General features: G+C 35.8%; 1 protein-coding gene across 3 annotated transcripts in view; it reads right to left on the reverse strand.

Moving 5' to 3' along the window:
* Positions 1 to 14,452, reverse strand: part of LOC119582635 (GDNF-inducible zinc finger protein 1-like) — a 33,134-nt gene extending 18,682 nt beyond the window's left edge. Inside the window, exons 1-4 of one of the 3 annotated variants that reach the window (XM_037931026.1) lie at positions 14,351 to 14,452; positions 9,196 to 9,292; positions 8,427 to 8,630; positions 8,044 to 8,278 (exon numbers count right to left, since the gene is read on the reverse strand). In XM_037931026.1, coding sequence (XP_037786954.1) covers positions 8,044 to 8,278; positions 8,427 to 8,630; positions 9,196 to 9,275 — 519 coding nt within the window. In that variant the 5' untranslated portion in view covers positions 9,276 to 9,292; positions 14,351 to 14,452. Of the gene's footprint in view, positions 1 to 8,043; positions 8,279 to 8,426; positions 8,631 to 9,195; positions 9,293 to 13,825; positions 13,960 to 14,077; positions 14,272 to 14,350 lie in introns of those variants that run through there. The other 2 variants (XM_037931028.1, XM_037931027.1) reach the window with 2 other exon arrangements.
* Between the last annotated feature and the right edge of the window lie 548 nt (positions 14,453 to 15,000).

Raw genomic sequence — 15,000 nt, forward strand, 5'->3', positions numbered from 1 at the left:
AACCCAATTTTAAATAGATCCTTTACACATTATCTAACATGACCTATTTAAAAACCAAAAAATGAAAAAAAGTCAGAATAAAATTTTTCCTTATAAAAGCTGACTTAAACTAACTCTCTTTCCTCCTTGTGCTTTTTTTTCTGCGAGTTCTGTGAAATAAAAATGCCCCAAAACAAGTGTTTTTTAAAAGCTGGTCCATTTTGGGGTTTTTCCCCGCCCACACAAAATTCCGTGATTTTCATCTGTGCGGGGTTTAAAAATTTCTCATTGTTTTTTTTAATTTTTATTTTCCATTAAAACCTTTTTCTCCCGTTAAACCACGGGTTATGCAGGGTTGGTCACATTTTCTACACTGAGATTCACCCAAAACCCGGGAAAGGGAAACATTTCCCAAATATCAATAAAAACATTCCACCACCGCTCCAAAGGGACAACTTTTCCATTTTTTCAGAAATTTGGGTTTCTACAGGCCCACAATGAAAACCCAAAATCTCATCAAATCCCCTAAAAATTTTTAAAAGATTTCCCCTATCATGACAGGTTTTTACTAAGGTTTTCCCTTTCTTTATGACTTAATTTTGCATCCTCCTCTCCCCCTCTTTAAACAAGTGTATTATGAATGTAGTATTTATTTTTGTCAAAGGTTTTATAAGTATGTATATTTTTATATGTTTTGCATTATGTATTTTATGTACACAGGCATGTTTTAATTTTTTTATATACATACTTTAATAATATATTATAATATATAAATATATTTTATATATTTTATAAAATATTTTTATAGATTTTATTATATAATCTAAAATTTTAATTTTATATATACACAACACACACACAAAACCCCACAAAACACACATATAAAAAAATTATTCATAATTCATATATCTACTATATATAATATATATATATAAATTTTATTATATAATATATATATATATAATATATATAATATGATTATATATATATTTTATATACCCCAAAAAACACACACAGACACACATATTTAATAAATTATTCATATATCATTATTATTATTTTCTTATACTGATATATTCTTTACATCATATACTGTAGGGTATTATTTTATTTATATATATATTAAAAATATAAAATAAATATTTATATCTATAAATAAATATATTATATAAATTATATCCCCCATGGGCTTTTTCAGGTGAACTGAAACGGGGCACATATACACTAAGAAAAAACCGTGCATAAAATTTAAATCATAATATACAAATATATACACCTTCTGATATAAAGCCCATACCAGGAAGTACCCCCCAGCGTAGTGACGGCCCAAATGCTTGGCCAACCACTGCCGGCCCCCGCGGAGGATTTTACATTGGAATCCCGGCTAAACTACCCCCCCTTCCACCAGGGATACCCCTTTAAGCCAGTAGGGGGAAGGAAACTCTTTTTTGCCTACCTCTCAATAAAAGGGGGGGAAAAAAAACAACATGACTGCCCAAAAAAAGGGAAAGGCCCTCAATCACCCCGAGGGCGAAGGAGCACCCGGTTATGGGGGCGATCAGGACCAATTTCGGAGCAAAAGGGTGTTAAGATCCCCCGTTAATAACAGGCCGTCCCCCTTGATAAAACCTTTTCCCTATAAGGGGCGAGAACTGAATCCGACTTTCTAGCATTACTTTTAGGGAAATCTCTGGATCAAATGGGGAATGTAAGGGCCCTGTGAGGTTAGAAGATTTGGGGAAAACCCCCAAAGATACTAAAAGATGGGGCACCTTCCCCTATTGGGGAGGTAAACCCCAGAGTAGCAAGGAAAGGATTGGGGGAGGTTTCTTTGTTTTCCCTTTTGAAAAGAAATTATTGGGAAATTTTATAGTGTAAAAAACCCAAAAGGGGGCCCTTTATTAACAAAAAAACAAACCTAGGTTTTCAACTTAAAAATTGTTCAAGTCTATGCTCCCAAACCCGCATTACAGAGACAAAGAAATAAGACCTTTTGAAGATGTTCTTTAGCCACAAGAGAGTAAAAAAACCCCCTTTTATAGTAAGTATGGGGGGATTTTAATACCAAAAAATTTGGAAAAAGACAGAAGGGGAAACTGAGTAGGGAAACCCCGGAAAAGGTAATCGGGGTAGAGGGGGGCAAACTAGTTGATTTTTCAGGGATCAATCACCCTAAACATGAATACATTCTTTTTAAAAAAGGGCTAGAAATGGAAGTAAAAATGGAAATGCCATTGACATCAAAAACCCCAAAAATTTACTTCATAATTTTAAAAAGGTGCAAAGAGTAAAAAAAAAGTGGAAGTTAAATTTAAAAAAGAAATGTTGGGAGTGATCATAGAATGGGCCCGGGGGGCCAAATAAATTCACCTCGGGAAAAGGAGTGAAAACTCATAAAAAAACCCGCAGCAAAATTTTTCTAATTGAAGACCGGGAGTGACAGAATTCAACCCTTAAAAACCAAAAAAATATTCCCTTCCCCAGCAAAAGAAGATCTCAAAATTTTATCAAAACAACAAAAAAGTTTTAAGACATAACAAAGAAAGCTGACTTGAAGTTAGCAGTAAGAACATCAAGCAAAACTCCAGCAAATTTTTCAGTAGAAACCCAAAGAGCTTTTGAAAAAGTAGGGTTTTAAAAAAGCGTTTTAAAAAAAAAGGGTTTAAAAAAGAATTTGCCAAACTAAAAAAAAGACTTAAAAAAAAGATGAGGGGAAAAGACGGAAAATTTAAATAAAAAAATGAAAAGTGATCTCAGGATAGCCTGCAAAAAATTAAAAAGGGGAATCCGGGAAAAGGGAGAAATAAAATGTATGGGAATTTAAAAAAAACAGATTGGGGACGGGAATTTTTAATAAGAAAGGGTATCATAAGAGTTGTAGAAAGGGCTTTTACAGGGGAAACAGCCAAATCAAAAGAACAGCCACGGATAAAACCCAAAAGCGGTAACTAGAAACATACCGGGATCACAAAAAATGAAAAAAAAAAGAAAGCTTAAAAAACAGGGAAAAAGGGAAAACCCAGGTGGGAAGACGGAAAAGTATAGGGCCTTATAATAGACCAAGAGAAATTGGAAAAAGTGAAAAATAGCCAATTTTTTAAAAAATTCCCTTTCAATGGAAAACTCTGGGAAAACCGGAAAAATACAACCCAAATTTTTTTGATTTCATAAAAAGGGGAAAAAAAAAGGGTTAAAAAAAAAAAAGGGCAAAAAAAGACTCCCTTTAAATTTTACCAAAATATTCACAAAAGTCATCACAACTCCATTTTTGACGTCTGGATTTTAGGAACAGGAGGTTTCCCCCAGTGGAAATTTTCAACAACAGACCCCCCTCCCTTGTCCCCAAATAAAAGAAAAAAAAAAACGAAAAAGGAAAACCCCTGTGTTGGGATTCATCAAAAAACGAAAAAGGGGTTTTTTCGTAAATACAGTTTTAGAAAAAATCCCCAAAAACCCGGGAGTAGAGGGGGATATTGTAAAATTGGAAAACCCAAAATGACATGGGACCCGCAACTATCAAGCTCCAAATGGAAAAAACCCAAAAAAATACCAAATTTAAAAAAAAGGTTTTTAAAACAGGTTATACCATCTCCCCAAAATGTTTTTCAGCTTGTCTTTAGGAAATATTAAAAAAGCAAAAAGGAAATTTTTAAAGGGGGATCAAAAAAAGGACAATACCCAACAATCTAAGATTTTCAGATGATATTTTTCTTTCAGTGAACGTGCAAATGAATTTCAAACAACTAATAACAAACGAATAGAGAAAGTCTGAAAATTAGGCTTAGGGTTAAAAAAGAAAAAGACAAAATCATGTTCCAAAAGTAGAGTTCAGTTTTAAACCCGAAAAGTACAAGGTTTAAACAAATTTGAGGTATAGACAAGTTTATACACCATGGGTTAAAATTTTTACAGACAAAAAACCTCTAGAAAGAAAAAATTAGAGATGCACAGTCTAGGGCCAAAAACCCTTTGGGGCCCCAGTAAACATACTAAAGGCCCCCTTTTTCCCCTTTTTTTTAAAAAAAACAATTTTTTCACCAAAAATGTCCACCCCGGGAAAGTCATTTTTTAAAGGAGACATAAAAAACCAGATGCACAAAAAAAGTAAAAGACTGGGTTATAGAAAAATAAAGGGCCCATGACCAACCCGTGACAAGATGGCATGACAAAAAAATGAAATTTTGGGGGCCCCGGACTGGAAAAAAAAAAAACACCCAAGGGCAGACAAAAATGGAAAAGTTGGGAGAGGGCCCCCCTTTTCCCTTTTAAATATTATATTTTATATATATATATTATATAATATTATTATATATATATATATAATATATATATATATTTTTATATAATTTAAAAATAATATATCAATAATATAAAATATATTTTAAAAATACAATATAAATTATAATATATATTATCTTTTAATATAATATATATTTTTAAAATATATATAATATTTTATTTTTTTTTTTTTTTTTTTTTTTTTTTTTTTTTTTTTTTTTTTTTTTTTTTTTTTTAATGGTTTGGTTCATTGTTTGAAACCCCCGTGGTCCAAGATATTATAACTTAATTGTAATTTTCATGTTGTGATGATCTTGGGGTGAGGCGTGGTTTGGGGCCCCCCGTTCCTTTTTCCCCGGGAGGTGCCGGGGGTTTAAAAATTTGGGAATTTTCTCTCTGTTTAAACCCGGGGCTTGGGGGCGCAAATGACTTGGGCTGGCCCTTTGGGCCCCCCGTGGCCCAGTGGCAATGAGGTGAGGGTTTATTTCCCCAAAGGGAAAAAGCCCGGCCCGGGGACTCCCAACCCTCGAACCCGATTGCCGTTGTGACAGCTTGATCCGTGCTCTAACCATTTGGCCACGCGGCCACTAAAATAATATATCTATATATAAATTTTATATATATCTATATTTTATAATTTTATATATAAATATATATAATCATCATCTACTCCCTCAAAGGGGGTAACGCCCCCCCGGGGGCGCATGGCCGGGATCCCCCCCCTTTTGCTTCCGCCACGAGGATCCCTCGAGGGGAGTCCCCCAGCGGGACACGGCCCTCCTAGTTCCCCCACGAAGGGGCTCGTCGAGCTGCCCCAAACCAACTTTAGGAAAGGGCCCACAGGTCTTTCCCCCCCAGGGTTTTTCTCGCAAAAGAGACACCTGGGAGCAGGGGGTCTCCATAGGGAGGCGAGCTAAAGGGGGCCTTTGCCTGAGTTGGGATCCGGATTATGAAATAAAAAGGGGCCATGCCAGTTCCGGTTTAACCCCCCGGTTGGGGCACGGGTCCTGCCCAAATGGACCCCCTGTTCCGGGGAAGGGACCTTTTTTACAAAAGGCATCAAGGGGAGACTCCCCCAAAGGGACTGGATTTTGGGGTCAAGGGGTTTTGCTTCCATGAGCAAAACTGGAAAATATCAAGGCCTTGAAAGGGCCCGCAGCTTGGTCCTTTGCATAGGTACCGACATCTCCAAAAAGCTCTTTTTGGGTCGAGTTCATGGCTCCTTTTTCCAGACCAAAACCGTCTTCTGACTTCCCGGGGCCCAAACCCCGAGATAGGGGCTACGGGTACCAAGGTAGTAAAACTTTCTGGACTTCAAAGTCCCCCGCCGCAAAATGGATCGACCCCGAAAAGGGTTTTCCCCCAAAAAGGCCCCCCCAAAAATCCTGAATCTTGGGCTTGGTCCAGGAGGGGCCTCTAAAACCTAGGGGCTTGCCTCATTGCAAATGCATCAAGAGCCCCCAAAGGGATCCAAGGGCTAAAATTTGGATGGGGGAAAAAAAGGGGAAAACGTCAAAGGGCGGGAATTTAAATTTTCCTAGTGGTTTTCCCACTGAAATTTTGGCTGGGAGCTTTTTCCCATTATCCGTCCTACCCCAAAAAAAATGTTTTTAAAAGTGTGGGGGGCAAGGAAACGCCTTGCCCACCCCCTTAATTAACAGGGAAGAATTCGAAAAATACCCCCCCCACACTTTAAAAAGCATTTCCCCTACCAGTTTTAGAGGCTTGCTATCAGGCCAAAAAAAACTGTGGCGGAATTCCCCCCAAACCCCAGGATCTCCCATACGATTCCCGAGGAACCCAGTCAAAAGCCTTCTTTGGGTCGATTTTTAGGCTGCAAGAAAACCCCCGACCAAACTCACGACGGGGTTCCCAATTTCTCGAAAGCCCCTAGGTTTTAAGGTTTTTCCTTTTTGGAATTGCCCGGAGTAAATCCCCGATGCTCCCGGGCTCCCGGTGTCAGTAGGTTTGGGTTTCGGATCCGTTTCAGAAGTGTGAGGAGAAAACCTTTTCCCGGTATGCTGAGCAGTGGGAATGCACGGTAGTTTGTTTAAAAGTCCCAACGATCCCCCCTTTTCCCCCTTCCCGGGGAGTGGAAAAGACCACCCCCCCCCCCAGCAGGTCAGGGGGAATGGTACCAGACTGCCAAAAGGCAGTAAAGGGCTGTATGCAGGCCCGAGCCATGGTTTCCCCCCCCAGCCCTTTAAACAGTTCAGCGGGAAAAACAAATTTTTCCGAACTTTTCCCCCTCTTCAGCTTGGAAATCCCCCCCTAACCTCTGTTAGGGGAGGAGGGTTTCCCCGCCCGATGGGGGGTCCCGGGACAGGCACTGAGACATCGTTGCATCCCAAACTAACGTTTTGGGGGTCCAAACCCGGTACAACTGTTTAAAATACTTTAGCCCAACGTTCATGAAAACCCCAAACATGTCTGAGATGTCCGGCCCTCCGCTGGGTCGGACTGCAGTATCTGTTTAGGAGGGGTTTGGGTTCATTTTCTCAGGGTTGGTAGGCCCGGGGGGAAGGTCATTTACCAAGAAAGGCCTTGACCTCCTCAGCAAGATTCCTGATGAAATGTTTCCCTTTTCCCTTCTCAGCAGTGCCGAGCCTTTGCACCCTGGAAAACGCAAAAATTTTTTTCCCCTTTAAACCGAGCCTGCACCCCGCTTAGTGGCCTCTAATGTCTCCAGGGGAAAGGTTTTTTGCTTTTCCTTGGGCCCTACGCCCAAAGGAATCCTGAGCTGCTTAAATGGTTTCCCCCCCTTGGGGGGACTCCCACAGAGCAACTGGATCCGCAGGTTGCTGGTTTCTAAAAATCGGTCAGGGGATGCCGTGGCGAACCCCGGGGACCTCCTCCCCTTAGTCTGTCCAAGTGAAACACCTTAGGGTGGCCACTGGAGGGACGGGGAGTTTTGAAGTGGACCCGCAGGGTAGCCACAAGCAGCCTATGGTCGGTGCCACAGAACTCAGCACTCCGGTAAACCCTGCAGTTCTGGAGGATCCTCCATCGCGTGCTCACAAGGATGTATATATATATATATATATATATATAAATATATATATATATATATATATATATATATATATATATATATATATATATATATATATATATTATATATATAAATATATATATATTATATATATATATATATATATATATATATATATATATATTTATATGCATACAGAACTGTGTAAATGTCACTGTTGCCATCCCACACACTTCATACCAAATGAAAAGAACCTTTGCTACTATATAGGAAACCTAAGAATTTTGTTATTGCATTAAACCATACATGAAGTTAAACACATGGAATATAGCCATAAATCCTAGGATGATGTATTGTGGTTATATCTAAAATTAGACAAGCACTGACATCAGCTTACTGAATTATTGGTTATTTCTAATAGACTACATTAATATCATAAAATAAATGAGATTACATTAATATGATAACATGAATGAGAATAAACTAATATCATATAATGAATGAAAAAGGTACAATAAGGTGTACTTGGAACCATGGTATATTATCATAAAACTTTTTGAGTCACCATGTAAAAATTACTACTAATTACTATTTAGATTATTACAGGTGATTTCCAATAACTTTTAAACTTGAAAAGAACATTAACTAAAAAATAACCTCACACTCTTGTCATATCAGACAAAGATATATGCAGTGTGCAGGTCACCTAAGTATTCTTTGACATAAAATACCAAATTGGTTTGTTCTGTTAACACTAGAGATAAAAGACATGAAGAGTTGCTAGTCTCACTAACTTTTGGCTGTACAGTAGTTGAACGGGGAGGTGGAATTCCGGTAGTAACTGAGGCTGTTGTAGCAGGAAGTTGATTTCCGAGATCAATCAGTGTAGGCTGGTGATGAGGAAGTTCCTCTCCCTGTGGGCTGAGGGGAGTGTTTGGTGTCTGTGGAGTCACAGGCCTTGGGGAACCGAGAGGTTCTCCACTCTGCTGCTCCACACCACCTTCCACTTCTAGGACTGGGTATACAGCACTAAATAACAAGGAAAGAGAGAAAATATATTAAAAAGACAAAGCAGTTGTATTTTTTTAACTAGGTACATAAAAAAACAAATGTAAAGATGAAAATATAAATACAACCATATCTAAAACTTATCTGTTACATATTTCTGCACACTCACTTATTCAAATGTGTACTGGAAGCTGGAGGTGGTAAGGGTTGATCACTAGCTTTCTGCTTATGCCGTCCTGTTATCTCATGGTCTCGTAAACATTTTGCTCCCACAGACTTAATGCATATGTCCACCTGGCACCAGCGACAGAGGGCATATGTGTCACCCTTTGATGATGGACTGACCCATATGTATTCAGCTTCATATTTAGTACTAGAAGGCAAAAACAGTATATCAGGGAATGTACCATAACTCATAAATACAATTATGTCTATGCTCATACCTGAGCATTATGCACAATATTCATCTATTCTAAATAAATTCTTAGGTAGTGAAATGAATCTATTAACACAAGATAACTATATATGTATAGTAAGATACAAAATCCTTTATACCTACAAATACAAAGGGATTAAAATTGAGCCATATCTTCCTTTGTACATACCATTTGTTTGAGGTTAGTCTCTTCAGAAATTAATGAGTTACTGTGTCGACCATCCCCTACCCTTCTATCGTAAACTTCCCTTCAATGAATGTATCTTTGTTAAACTTGTGTGTATGTAGTATCTCAAGTACCTAATTATTCAGAAATATCTAAAGGAAATGCTATAGGGATATCTAATAATATATTGTTCATAACACATCTTAATTTCTTTAAAAATCCTACTACCATAATCTTCTTTACCTAATAATCTACAACATACCAATATCCATCAATGGTTGATTGTGAGGAAACTTTTTCATACACTTTTTGTCAATAAGATTCATATATTCATACCTATATTTTGTCTCATACTTCTTGCGACACCTAGTCTGTGGCACTGTTTCGGAGTCCTCGCCAGCAACGAAAACTGACATCTTAGCTTATAATTGGCCTGCGGAAATAAAATCCATTATCATTATCCACTAAATTTCTATCACAGAATCCATCTTTATCCTTTCTTATATTACATTTTCAATATGAGTGTAGTTAATTTTTTACAGGTTGCTACCAAAACAAAAACAGCACAAATGTGAATAGCACAAAGAAGTTAGGAAAAAATCTAAACAATAACAGAAAAGGTAATAAACAATATAAGGAAGGTAGTACTTATTATCTTATTGCAAAAACATCCAAAACTAATCCTAAAAATGGCTGAGGCCACTATTCACTAACACACATTATATATATATATATATATATATATATATATATATATTATATATATATATATATATATAAGATATCATATATATATATATATATATCTATATACACACATTATACATATATACATTACAATATATATCTATATATATAGATATATTATATGGTGTTATTATATAATATATCAATATATACATAGATATATATATATATATATATATGTGTGGTATAATATTATATATATATATATATTCATATATATAATACATAAGATATATATATCTATATATATAATATATATTATATTATTAATATATATATATTAATATATATATATCTATATATATATATAGATATATTATGATATGTATATATGATATGTGGTGTATATAATATATATATATATATATATATATATATATATATATATATTAGATATATATACATATAGATATCTTATAACATTACACACATACACACATACAAACCATACACACATACACACATTAACACCCACATACACCACACACACACCACATACACACACAATATAATATAATATATTATATATATATATATATATATATATATATATATATAATATATATACACACACACATACATAAATATATATATAATACCACACATACCACACACAACACACACACACAACCACACACACACACACACATATATTATATATATATATATGTATATAATATATATATTATAGATATATATATATATATATATATATATTATGTATAGATATGTTTATATATATTTATTATATATATATATTATTATACATATATAAACATATATATAATATATATTATGTGTGTATTATTATATGTTATATATATATATATATATATATTATATATATATGTTATATATATATATATCTATATATAATATATATATGTATGTATGTGTTATCTTATATATATTATATATATATTATATATATATATATTATATTTATATATATATATATATAATATACATCTATATATATATATATATATATATATAGAATATATATTATATATATATAATATATATATATATATAATGTATATATATAATCATTGGTGTAGAGGTTTGTCAGGAGAAAATAAAAGGTGAGGTGGAATCCCCCAGGCTCCTTCTCAACTCGCAGTCTCCAACTAACTAGGAGGAACATCTCTGCCGCTTTAAAACAGTTACACTGTAATACGCCAGACATATTATTTGGTGCAACCAGTAATCAGTAGAACGGAAGGGTTTTCACCAGATATCCACTGCACATGCTGCCGACAGTTTCACCGCACTGGTATAGGGAAGCTAAAACGGGTGCTATCACTTGTTCAAGGGAGCCCCCAGGGGCAGGTATTGTCTACCCAGGATGGATATATATATATATATATAGAATATATATATATATATTATATATATATAATATATATATATAACTAGATAATGTATATTGTATATATGTATATATTATGTATGTATGTATGTATGTCTGTATATATATATATATGTATGCATATATATATATATATATATATATATATATATTATATATATAATATATATATATGATATATATATATATATATATTAAATCGGATATGCATGCCAAACTTAATAATATAATGTAGAAATAAAACCTATTCATACAATTTATCAAGTTCTGTAATTTCATGTTTGTATCTATCTATTCTAACTATCGATCATCTAATTTATCTATCTATCTATCTATCTATCTATCTATCTATCTATCTAAGTATCTATCTATATATCTATCTATCTTTCTGTCTATCTATCTATCTGTCGATCTATCTGACATCTATGTATATCTATATATATATATATTATACATATATTATATATATATAATATATATATATATATTATATATATATATATAAGATATATATAAAGTGTGTGTGTGTGTGTGTATGTGTGGATGTGGTGTGGGTCGTGGGTGTTTGTGTGTGTGTGTGTGTAGTGCTGTGTGTGTGGCGTGATTGTGTTGTGTGTGTGTGTGGGTGTGTTGTTGTTGTGTCTGTGTGTGTTGGTGGTGTGTCGGTGTTGTGTGGGTGTAGTGCTATCATCTTGTTGTGTTGTGTGTGTGTGTTTGTGTGTGTGTGGGTGTTTTGTGTGTGTATTGTGTTGTGTGTGTGTGTGTGTGTGTACAATCATTCTAAAACCTAGCTTATCATACCTGATCTGAGTACGTATATACCTGTGCATTGCATAACCCAATTAAACATTTAGTATAACTGTTTGCTTTAAATAGATCTTTCCATCTTATGAAATGAACACTTGAACCAAATCAGTGACAAACATGTGATACTGGTAACTACCAATAAAAAAAATGAGGCTGCTCCTTCAATTCCTACCTTCAACTCATCTTAATGATGATTCTTAAAAATAACAAAAAACATGACCACTGTTTCCTTGTTAAAAAATCTAATTTTAGTTTTTTGCTGCTGTATGACTTTGTATGTATCTGCAAGTATTACTCTCTGATACCTGTCTCCAACTGTGAACATGTGTATAAACCTACAGAAAATGTGTGATTGTAAAAAAAATGCATGTATGAGATAGTAGGTTTTCGTGGTAAAATATTAAGAAATTTTAAAAATCCATTTTGCCTATGTGGTATCAAAGTATGCTTGTGTCCCTCTTCCTCTTTTTTCCACTTGATCAGACAAGTATAAACACAAACAGACTCTCCTGTATGCCATCAAAGGCATACAGCTGAAGGCAAGTTTACTTAACATTCATTAATTAATGACAAAAAGACATTCTGACTGTATGATATCAAGATGCATCTATCAAAAATGAAGAACATGAAAATAAGCTTGTGGTACTAAAGAGTGTGTATATTACTGGCAGGATGCTGGTGACAAGTAAAAGTGCTTGACATTTATAAAAAGCAGATCAGGAATAAGACTAATTACAAGGGCAGACAGTGTGAGGATTAAATTCCTAATACTGATCACATGTAGCCTATCTGTTAAATTATCTGTGCCAGTAAATAAGAGATTAAAGTTAAAACACAAAAACAAATTCAAATGTGTCAATAAATGTGTAGTATGAGATATGGAATGATTAAGAGCTATCTATTTCTTCACTGAAAATTTTCTGTCACATCAATATCTAAGGTCACTGACAGCATATTCAATATACAGAGATAGGATGGGCTTTGGTGCAAAGCCCCCAAGTAAACATTATAGTAAACTATTGTGGGAAAAGGGTAAAAATGAGTTAACAATTAGGATAAGTGGACAGAAGAAAGGGATGATAAAGAGAAGAAAGGGATGATAAAGAGAAGAAAAAGGAGAGAGGGAGAAGAAAAGACCATGCAAAATTTGTTGAGGCAATGGCTGAGGTCCATGTTAGGGTTAATCCCCTACATTATTTATCAATTTATTGAAATTTTTTTGCTGCGCCAACATATAAGATCATTAGCAGCGTATACAAAATGTAGTGATTGGGTGGGACTTGGGGGCAAATTCCCAGGTAAAGTTTTTTGGTTCAGTAAGGCAATGTTTGTGGATTCCCAGAATGGTCAATGGTCAAAACTTGCAAATGTATAAGACATCAAAGGTTACACAGCATTACGATAATGTATTGTGGCAAAAAGGATAAATGTGAGTTAATGATGTGGATATGTGAACAGAAGGGGATGAAGAAAAGAAGGAAAAAGAAACAGGGAGAAGAAAAGACCCTGCAAAATTAGTTGAGGCCAGGGCTGAGGACCAAGGCAGGGGTGATCCCTACATTGGCCCTCAGGCTCCACCTTCTATGCCCCCCCCATGGCAACAACGAGCAAGGGATTAGAGGGTCCTCAACATTAGGCCCCATGACAACAAGAGATAGACTACAAAAGGAAGGTGCTCCCTAACTTTCCTATAATTACAAATATATGAATAAAAAGTAGGAAGTATCAGTAACAATTGAAAGTAACAGGAAGCATAAATAATGTAGTTAGAACTATAACAAGGATAAGTAACTATTTTCTTGTTTGTCATCAAAATGCATTTATAGAAAGCAGAAACTATCAGTATTTTGTGGAGGTGTGTAACAGCAAACGACATGAGACAGAGCATGTATTACTGGTGGTATTACTATTACTGGTGGTGGCATCTCCCTGCATGCCACCACCCACCAGTGTCTGCAAAGTGAGCCTGAGGTGACAGTGGCAGCAAGCATGTGGCATGGAAAGGAGCCTGTATCATGTGTAGAAACAGGTGACACGCACAAGCATCTCCTTAAACCCCTGCACGTCATTAAAATGTGTGCACAGAAGGAAGACCATCAGCAACACAAGTGCCAGCGTGTGACAGCAGGCATGTGACGAGGGAGGGCGTGACGGCGTGCGTGTGACGCGTCGACTAACAACGACGACAAAGATGGAGGCGAGGAGAGGATGCGCGGCGCGTCACGACTTTCCGCAAAAAAGAATATTTTGCTGATCTTCTTCCGCAGGACAAAGAGGATACTCAATACCTACCATCTCTCCGTGGGGCAAAAGAGGTAGAAGAGGGTCTAACGAGTCACAGAGGCGAGATATCGGAGCGTATCTGCCTGGGGTGATGTGACGCCCCGCGCGAACCGACGTCCTCGGAACCGGAAGCCGAATATACAAATCCAATTTTCTCGCAGAAACAGGCACATTCACACCCAATAATCCTGTATCACACATTTACAAAGAACTCACACATACAGCGCCACAACACATAAGCGCACAGAAAGTGAAGCAAACGACAGGAAGCAATAGATTTACCGGACGTGATGCCACAGTCGGTGGGATGTTGTTGAGCGACGCGTTACGGCCGCCCTCGCCCGCCCGCCAGATTCGAACGGCGGCGCTGAGGGTGGCGCTGAGGGTGGCGCTGTGGGCGGCGCTGTGGGCGGCGCTGAGGATGGCGCTGAGGGCGGCGCTGTGGGCGGCGCTGTGGGCGGCTCGTGGGCGATGTTGGTGGGGTAGGCTGATATCTCTAATGGTTGTTGGATCATATGTTACTATTAGTTTTGCTATCAATACTGTCCTCATTGTTATCATTGCAATTAATATTATTGTTGTTGTCATTACTATTATTATCGTTTTATTGTTGTTTTGTTTTCATCGTCATCATCATCATCATCATCCTCATCATTATCATCATCATCATCATCATCATCATCATCATCATCATTATCATCATCATCTTTTCATTCATCATCATCATCATCCATCATCATCATCATCATCATCATAATCATAACCATTATTACAATTATTACTATTACTATTATTATTATCATTGTTATTATTGCTGTTGTTGTTATTGTTATTATCATTATTATCATGTATTATATTATTATTATTATTATTATTATATTATTATCATTATATCATTATATTATTATATTATTCTTATCTTAACATATTAT

Source organism: Penaeus monodon, chromosome 16, assembly GCF_015228065.2.
Source record: "Penaeus monodon isolate SGIC_2016 chromosome 16, NSTDA_Pmon_1, whole genome shotgun sequence".
NCBI lineage: Eukaryota > Metazoa > Arthropoda > Malacostraca > Decapoda > Penaeidae > Penaeus > Penaeus monodon.